Consider the following 9317-nt stretch of genomic DNA (forward strand, 5'->3'; position numbering starts at 1 on the left):
GAGCTCTAAGCATTTGGTGACCTGGCCTGCACCTAGGAGAAAAGTGAAAAGGACTTTGGATCTTTCTGAACATATCAGCCAACCGAGCCTAGTTTGTTCATTCTTTCAGGAAATCAGGTTACCTACAGCAAAGAATTGGGAACAGGAGCAAGAGAGCCTTAGTCGCTGGCAGAGCAAAGTGAGTATGTATAGTCTAATGTTTTCTATGAATGATAGAAGGAGGGTGATTAGATATTTCTGCCAAATGAGACATGATGAATCTGGGTATGGGGTGGAGCACGTGGCAGGGTTTATTGTAAAACNGTCGCTGGCAGAGCAAAGTGAGTATGTATAGTCTAATGTTTTCTATGAATGATAGAAGGAGGGTGATTAGATTTTTCTGCCAAATGAGACATGATGAATCTGGGTATGGGGTGGAGCACGTGCCAGGGTTTATTGTACAAACTTTTTATGTGTCTGCTCCAAAAAAGAAAAATTTTAAAAACTGGATCAGAATTCGNGGGGGAGTGGGAGAGGAAGAAGCAGGCTCACAGCGGAGGAGCCTGATGTGGGGCTCAATCCCACAACGCCAGGATCACGCCCTGAGCCGAAGGCAGACGCCCAACCACTGCGCCACCCAGGTGCCCCTTATTGTACAAACTTTTTATGTGTCTGCTCCAAAAAAGAAAAATTTTAAAAACTGGATCAGAATTCGTCAGTAGCCTAGAAGATTGGACACCCAGTGAATATACTGGGTTCTTGGTTGCCTTTTTGACTCCAGGACTATGTATTTCCTAAAGATCATTAATGTCCTCTTCCAAAACAAAGGCCCATCTCCTTTGGCACCTTAAAAGGACCCAAAGGGACCTCATAAGGCCAGCCCATTTTTCCCTTCCCTCCCCATCTCTATAAACTGAAGGGTGTAAGAATGAGATTTATTTTTCCATATATAGGAAAAAATACCATTCCCTTTAAAGGCATGAGAAGCTAGAGTAACTTTTCACTATAAACCATTTCCTCCCCATGGCACATGCATCTACCCTGAGTGGGAGGGTGTGTGGGGTAAGGATTAAGAACATAGAGTCTGGGGGTGCCTGGGTGGCTCAGTCGGTTAAGCGTCTGCCTTCAGCTCAGGTCATGATCTCAGCATCCTGGGATCGAGCCCCACACTGGGCTCCCTGCTCAGCGGGCAGTCTGCTTCTACCTCCCCTTTCCTTCCTCTTTTCTTTCCCTCCCTTCCACCCTCCCTCCACCCTCCCTCCCTTCCTCCCTTCCTCCCTTCCTTCCTCCCTTCCTTCCTTCCTTCCTTCCTTCCTCCCTCCCTTCCAACCTCCCTTCCTTCCTCCCTTCCTCCCTTCCTTCCTCCCTTCCTCCCTTCCTTCCTTCCTTCTTTCCTTCCTTCCTTCCTTCCTCCCTCCCTTCCAACCTCCCTTCCTTCCTCCCTCCCTTCCTTCCTCCCTTCCTTCCTTCCTCCCTTCCACCCCCCTTCCTTCCTTCCTCCCTCCCTTCCTTCCTTCCTTTCTCCCATGTTGACTTGGAGGCCCCAGCACAGGAACCTAGTGTGTATGAGAGAATGTGTGTGACCAGAATCTTGGAAGCTGGAAGATGGGACCCTAACCGGGGGCCTCTTTCTAAATCCCCTCTCTTCTGTGCCAGTTCATCGTTTCAGGATCCCTCTCAGTGTCAGCAGAAAATCAGCCAAAATCTTCTTGCCTGGTGAGTCACCTCCTGACACAGGTTCTCCCAGCAGAGACCTATAAGAGACACACTCTGGGGAAAAGAAGGTTAACACACAATCCCTCCCTCATCCTTGCACTTACATCTAACCAGACACAAGGCACTGACACACATGCTCACTCTTACTCACATGCAGGACCACATGAACCTGGCCAGAGTCATGGTAGGAAGGAGTCCAGAGAATTCTGGGGAGGGAAGGGCAATGCAGCCACCTGAATTAAGGCAGAGACAGAACAGTGTCCCTAAGAGGTGCCTACAGGAGGAGACACAAAGCTCCTGGGGGCCTAGGCTCCACTGCAGCAGAGCAGTTATTGATAGTGCCTGTGGCACACAGAGCAGGCCTCCAGCCAGTTCTGCAGGGAAGCCACCTGCTTCCCTAAGGAATCCCACCAGGTGAGCTCTGCCAATCACATGAACAAGATCCCGTAGCAATAGACGAAGAAAGTACCCTTGTTTCTCTCACAAGCATGTTGTCTAAGGTGAAGAGCCTCAGGATGGCCAGGTCCCTATACCACATGAGATCTGTTGGAAAATCTCCAAAGGGAAGCTCAAAATTCTGCACATGTCTTTCTGCACATGGCCCAGAATCATGGAGGATCAGAGCTTGTCATATCCCAAGACACAGGGGCAGCACTTCCTACTTATCTCATATGGGATAAGCAGGTTGATTGTTTCCCGAAGATTTGTCCTAGGGACACTTGTCCCATAAGATACTCTGTGAAGATGAGCAGGTAAACTTGGGAAAACCTCTGTTTAGTAGTCTTCTCTCTGGAAGATCCATAATCCTCGTGAAAGGCTCTGACAAGTCCTATAGCAAAGACCTATTTAACTTTGTTCAGCCCAGCTTTTTCTCAAAGTTGATTTACCCGCACACTTTTTTGCACAGAACATCTCTTTCCTTGCTACAGAACAAAGGTTCTAGGGAATACACATTAAGAAGCACTTGTTGAATCTCTGTTCATCTCAGCTACAGTAATTTCCCTCTCCCACCCTGACCCTCTGTGTCTTCTTCAGCTGAATGGCAGCTTGGGCTTGAACATCGTCAGTGCAATCTGTTCTGTGGTTGGAATCATACTCTTCATCATGGATATGAGTCTTGCCCCCACTCATGCCAATTCTTATCTATTGGGGTGTGGTGAGTACCCCTCTGAACCAATGCTCCTCTGAGTTCTGATTTAGCTAGGTTTGCAAAATTGTTAGAGGGCCCAAAACCAAGCTTCTTCACCCAGCACTGTAGGAAAGAATCAGAACAGTGTGTAAAGTCCCTGACCTACAGCTTTACTGCTGTGTTACTTTAAGCATGTGACTTTTCTTAGTCTTAGTTTCTACCTTGATAAAACAATACCTACCTTCTGACGTTATTGGCAGAATTAAATGCAATTATAACACACCTGTGCCTCCAGCTGCACCCCTGCTCACATTCTCGCCTTCCTGCCCATGACTATGGATAAGGGGTCAGCAAAGGTTTTCTGTAAATGGCCAGAAAATAAATATTTAAGGCTTTGCAGTCCCTCTGGTTTCTGTTGCAACTACTCAGCCTATCTTGTAGTGGGAAAGCAGCCATCGAAAATACATAAGCTATGAGCATGGCTGTGTTCTGATAAAGCGTTATTTACAAAAATAGGCAGCAGCCAGGATTTGGCCCATGGACCATAATGTACCGACCTGTGCTGACCAATAGAAATATAATGTGAGTTGCATGTCTGATTTTAAATTTTCTAGTCACCACCTTAAAAAAAAGAAGAAAAAGAAACAAGTGAAATTGATTTTAATAATGTATTTTATTTAACCCAATATATCCAAAATCTCATTTCAACATGTAATCCATGTAAAAAAAATTATCAATTTGATAATTTGGGCTACTCGGTCTTTGAAATCTGGTGTGCGTCATGCACATCTCACTTTGGGACTAGCCACCTCCCAAATGCCCAACAGCCACACGAGACTTGCAACTCTGGGACTGACAAGTGAGTGGAGCTACAGACAAGTCCTTGTAGACTCGGTCCCTCCATCTGCCCGGCAGCCCATCCTCTCATTCCCAGTCACATGATCAAGATGTTTTCCTAAAGGATGACTACCCTTCCCCTTGGAGGCGTACCCGTAGCAAGTGTTAAAGTAACAATTCGCTGTATGGTGACTAACATGACATAATAAAAAAATATTATTTTTTTTAAAAAGTCATTAAAAAGGGGCGCCTGGGTGGCACAGCAGTTAAGCGTCTGCCTTCGGCTCAGGGCGTGATCCCGGCGTTATGGGATCGAGCCCCACATCAGGCTCTTCTGCTATGAGCCTGCTTCTTCCTCTCCCACTCCCCCTGCTTGTGTTCCCTCTCTCGCTGGCTGTCTCTATCTCTGTCGAATAAATAAAATAAAATCTTTTTTAAAAAAGTCATTAAAAAAGTAACAATTCTTTTACAAACATACCTGACCCTCACAAAAACCTGGTGAGACAAGGTTAGAGGACTTCCTCAAAGTCATAGGGACAGTCCACTGCAGAGCCCCACTTGGAGCCAGACCTCGGATGCCTGGACCAGCACTCCTGACGTCCCGCTCACTCTGGTCGCAGACCCCTGGCATGGCTACTTGTGGCGTGCTGCTCGACTTCTGCCTCCTGGAGTTCTGTATGGCATGTGCCTCTTCCCACTTTGGATGTCAACTGGCCTGCTGTCCACACAACTACGTGAGTCCAGGGGCTCCTCCGTGGGTGGGAAGATGCCCCAAAGAGGGTGGAGACTAGAGGGGTCTCCATGCTTCCCCTTCCTTCTCAGGAGCAGAAGTCTCGCAGGGTGTAAAGGCCTCCATGCCTGGCTGGTCCTGCTTGTACCCTTACTAGTGCGCCTCCTGTGCACCCGTGTTGTCCAGGTGGGCGTGGTCCTCCCCAGTGTCTGTGTGGCAAACCCAGGGGTCATCCCAGAACCAGTGAACTTGCCACCGACTTATTCCAGCGAGGTCCAGGGCTCCAGATAAGCAAAGCCAAAGCTTCTAGAAGCATCTTTCAAAGAGACCAAAAGAAGACCTCCCCTTTCTGGGCTTGTGAAACCCAGGATCCCCCTTCCTTGACAGTCTAAGGGAAATGTTTCTCTGACTGCATGCATCCTGACTTCATTCAATTCAGCATGGTAAATTGTGCGGTTCCTCTATTAAAAAGGAGAGACTATGGACTGTGAGAGGCAAAAAAAAAAAGGAGACAAATTTAAAGTGGTTTTTAACAAAGAGATCCTCCCTAGGACATTCGCGCCTGGGGCCTTGTGTGCTTACCTGTGTGAGCTCATGGGTTGGAAGAGCCAATGTCTAGACAACCCAACCTTCGTTCTGTCTTTTTTTTTTTTTGGCTGGTTTTTTTGTTTTGTTTTGCTTTGCTTTGCTTTCATTAAGCTCATTTAACCAACGTATAGTACATCTTTAGTTTTTGATGTAGTGTTCAATGATTCGTTAGATGCGTATAACACCCAGTGCTCATTCTTTCAACCATTCATTCATTGATTAAATATGTACTGAACATTTGATATGTTCAAGAAAGGTTAACATTGGGGAACACAAACAAAGTTCCTGACCTCAAGGAGCTTCTGGTCTCACTGAGAGAACAATCACGCAAGCAATTTTCTCTAACACAGGGCAGAATGTGGGGAGAGAGAACAAAGAGGGCTGTGATTTATTCTGGCAGTGATGGGGAAAGCAGAGAACAAGCCTGGTTGAGGAAGCAACATTTGAGTGGGGCATTAAAGAGGGTTTCTTAGTGCAATAAGGAACCACACTGTTGGAGAGATCTTGGGAGAGAGTGAGTCATCCACTACCATGATTAGTCCTTTTATATGCTGTCACCACTGACGCAGCAGTACTTGTGAATAAACATTGTCTTAAGATAAGGTATCTCCCAAAGTTATGAGGCTAATATATCTTTATTCATAAAAGAATAGAGACTAATTCAAAGAGAAATGACAATATCTGTAACTTCTAGATCTACCCACAGTAATTTAAATATTGTTATACATAATGGCAGTTGGCTTTGAAAAGGTTATATCCCTGCAGATAATAGCAATGATCTCTGACATCCAGTTGCCATCAAATTTCCCTTTGCTACAAAAGTCCTGCAAGGATTGTTGTTGTTGTTGTTGTCACTAAATACAGAACGTGATTTTACTCTTGTATATATTTTTAGCCTCTGACTTTATCCAGGAAGTTTCTTCTAAATGGCTTGCTGTTAGAGTCCCATCTCCTGCGCCTGCATCTTCTCTGACCAGGGACTCTATGGAGGCGCACCAACTAGTCAGGAATGGCTGAGGCTCCCAGACAGCAGGTGGGTTTTCATTTGCTAGAACTGAACAGGTCTTAGGAAAGAAATCATGGAAAATAAAAATGTAATATGAGGCATGTAATATCCTGGCTTCAGACCAGCCCTTCACCCATCTGTTCTGTAAGCTGAGATGTTCATACATTGGGCTCCGCAAAAGGGACTGGCCCGGTTGGACCACTCTCGAAGGTCTGGATGAGCAGAGCAAGTCTGACCTTCCTTCCACCCTCTTCCTTACTGCTGCGTCTCACTGCTCCATCTGATTCCACACCTTCTCACTCCACAGAACTCAAACCCTCGACTATGATCTCCCACTTGGTTCTCACAGTCTCCTTCCTCACTTCTCCAACCTGTGAGTTAACTCAGACACTCCTGATGGGTCTCACCTCCCACAGTGCGGGTCATCTTGGAGAGCGTATCTTCTTGCACACCTGGTGCTTCACTGGATAGGTGGCACCTGCCACTGCCTTGCCACCTGAAATCACTCTGGGGCTTGTTGGAACAGAGTACCTTTCCTATCCCACCCCCTGCCCTATCAGTCCTGGGTGCTAGACCGCTCATTCCAGATGGCCCCTTCACCAGCCTGAAGTGACAGCTCACGGCCTCCTGTGGGCAGCAAAGTTTCCTTGCTCTGCACCGTTCCACAAGCTGTTCATCTGCACAACTCCGTTCACTCCAAGCCTCCCCAAAACAGTGGAGCATAGACACTGGGAAAGACTTTGGAGGTTTAGCACCATCACAGCCAGGAGCACAAGCAGGACTGGAACCAGAACCCACATGGCCCATCCAAGGCTCTTTGCGGAAGCAGGGACACATCAGAGGAAATAGGGGGATTACAGTCAGAGACACTGTATCTGCCCCCTGAGCTGCCACCATGCTCCTGGCTTTCTCCCCCAACTCCCCTATCCAATGATGATTTTGCTGTCCCCAAAATCACCGATACCCTCCTGTTTCCATCCTTATCTTACTTGACCTCTGTAGGATTTAACCCAACAAATGCTGTAAACTGTGGGCAGTTCTCCTTAAAACAATAGGCTAGTTCTGCACCAGCTTCTCCAGATGCCCTCCTCATTCTCCTGGATGAGTTCCTCTCTCTCCTCTTCGGCCTTGAGCATTGCTCTCCAATATGGCACTGCCCTCGGCCCCTTTTCTCAGCCCAGGTATTCAAGCTCATCTCCTGGGAACCTGAGATTCAAATCTCAAGGGAGATGGAGATTCAAATATGCTGATCAGTGCATGAAAGTGGTATAAAGTGTTTATACTGCTTTCCAGTCAGGCCTTGAGTCCCAGAGTTCATCATCCCCCAGCTGGGGATTTCTTATGAAAAAGGCCATTCTATTTCCTGGTTGATATGCCTGCCCCCATCTCCTCCATGGGCAAGTTCGATTGCCACTTCCACAGGGAAGCTGTCTTAGGTTCCCATGGCCAGAAGCATCCAAGGAAAAGCAGGCCTGTGGCGGGAGCAAGAGGGAAGTGTACGATGTGACCTGGCAGTGATGATGTTCAGGGTTTAACCTTGAGGGTTGGTTTTTTTTTTATCTTGACTGAAAAAAATCTGATTTTTGTGTTATACTTGAAAAAAAAATAGAAGTGTGGCTATGTGTGCCAGTAGCGACTTCACACTTGCAACATTTACACCTCCTCCGACCTCCCTAAGAACTTTGGGACATTCCATTCAGGAGGGATGCTCAGCCTTTGGAAGGCGCATTACAATGTCAGTAGGTGTGTCGTGTCAAGGAAAGACCTGTTTCCTAGGACCCCGGCCCCAGTGTCATGCTATAGCCCATACTTCCCTGACTTTTCCTTCCCAGGACTCCTACTGCCCACAGTTTACAGCATTCATACGGAGTCGGTCTTCCTGGGTACAGACCCATCTTCAACATCTTCAGCAGCTCCTAGCTCTCTTGCCAGGCTCAGGATAAGACTTAGCACATAGCAGCTGTCACTGAACACTTCCTAGAATGAAAAGTATCCTCTTGCTTCCAGAAAAGAATCCCTTACATACCCGCTCACTCAATCATCCAGTGATAGGAAGTACCCATTGTATGCCAGGTTCTGGGTGCACAGTGGTGATCGGAGCAGATGTGGTTCCTGCCCTCCTGGAGAGCTCAAGCCTGAGTGCATGACAGGCATCACACGATCAGTTAAGTGATGAAAGTGATAGGGAAACAAACATGCTGTTCATCTAGACATTACTGGGGAAGGGAAAGAGGGCAGTTTCTGAATGGAAGACCCCTCTAAAAAGAAGATGTGAAGAATAACTAGTCACACAGAAAATGCAGTAAAAACCAAGCCAGGCAGAGTGAAGAAGCCGTGCAAAGCCATCCATGTGGGAAAGAGCTTGGAGTGTCCAGGGAACTGGAAAGAAAGCCAGTGCAGCTGGAATCTAGTGAAGGAGATGGAGACTGTCTCAAGAAGGGGCTGGAAAAGCAGGCAGGGGCCGCAGAGGGCGTTGGATTTTATTCTAGGGCTAAAAGTCATTTAGTGGCTTTATGCAGGAGAGTGATGTAATGCAGTTTACAGTGTGAAAGATCATTCCGTCTGCTTTGTAGGGAAGGGATAGGAGAAGGGTGAAGGCAGGAAGCAGGGGGCCCCAGAGGAGATTTAGTGATACTCCAGGACAGGGGCTGGCCAACTAAGGCTGGTGGGCCGGCCATATCTTGCCCACCACTTGTTTTTGTAAATAAAGTTTTATTGAAACACAGCCAGGCCCATTTGTTTCCTGGTTGCTTCTGTGCTACAACAGCAGGGTTCAGTAGCAGGACAGAGACCATACAGCCTGAAAAGCCTAAGATATTTACCATCTGGTCCTTGGCAGAAAAGTGTGCTGACCCTAGAGATAGATGATGATGATGGTGGTGGTGGTGGTGACGATAACAGTTATTGTCCTTTGTGTACCGGAATCATGATGTTCCAAGCTATTCACTCACGGTGGGAAAGATTTGGCTACGACCCACTTACCTTCTCTTGCCCTTAGTGATTAGACTCTTCCAGTGAAATCAATTAAGATGGGAGCTGTAAGCACATGACCACAGTTAGGGGAAGTGCACGGGGAGATAGGTTCCCATTAACAATCCACTGAATGCCCAGACTAGGTAGTGACAGTGGAGACACAGAAGCAGGTTTGAGACATGGCTTGGCAGGGAGATCTCTAGGGTTCATGGACTGTGTGGAGTGGGGGAGGAAGACGGGGAAATTGAGGGCAATGCCAAGGTTTCTTCCTTAAGTAACAGGGTGAACAGCCATTTACTGGAATGGGGAAGGCTGGCGTCAGAAAAAGCTTCAGGAGAAAACCCAAATTTCAGTAATAT

The 9317-nt window shown here is 47.2% G+C and overlaps 1 protein-coding gene across 1 annotated transcript; it reads left to right on the forward strand.

Annotated features, from left to right (window-relative positions):
• The first annotated feature begins 1002 nt into the window (after positions 1 to 1002).
• On the forward strand, positions 1003 to 4682 carry LOC105241766 (membrane-spanning 4-domains subfamily A member 8-like). The gene is made up of 6 exons (XM_034644824.1): positions 1003 to 1041; positions 1636 to 1695; positions 2731 to 2846; positions 3120 to 3180; positions 4282 to 4395; positions 4578 to 4682. Exons 1-6 carry the CDS (start codon positions 1003 to 1005, stop codon positions 4680 to 4682), a joined length of 495 nt encoding a protein of 164 aa, XP_034500715.1.
• The last annotated feature ends 4635 nt before the right edge of the window (positions 4683 to 9317 follow it).

The sequence above is a fragment of the Ailuropoda melanoleuca genome, chromosome 16, assembly GCF_002007445.2.
Source record: "Ailuropoda melanoleuca isolate Jingjing chromosome 16, ASM200744v2, whole genome shotgun sequence".
In the NCBI taxonomy this organism is placed as follows: domain Eukaryota; kingdom Metazoa; phylum Chordata; class Mammalia; order Carnivora; family Ursidae; genus Ailuropoda; species Ailuropoda melanoleuca.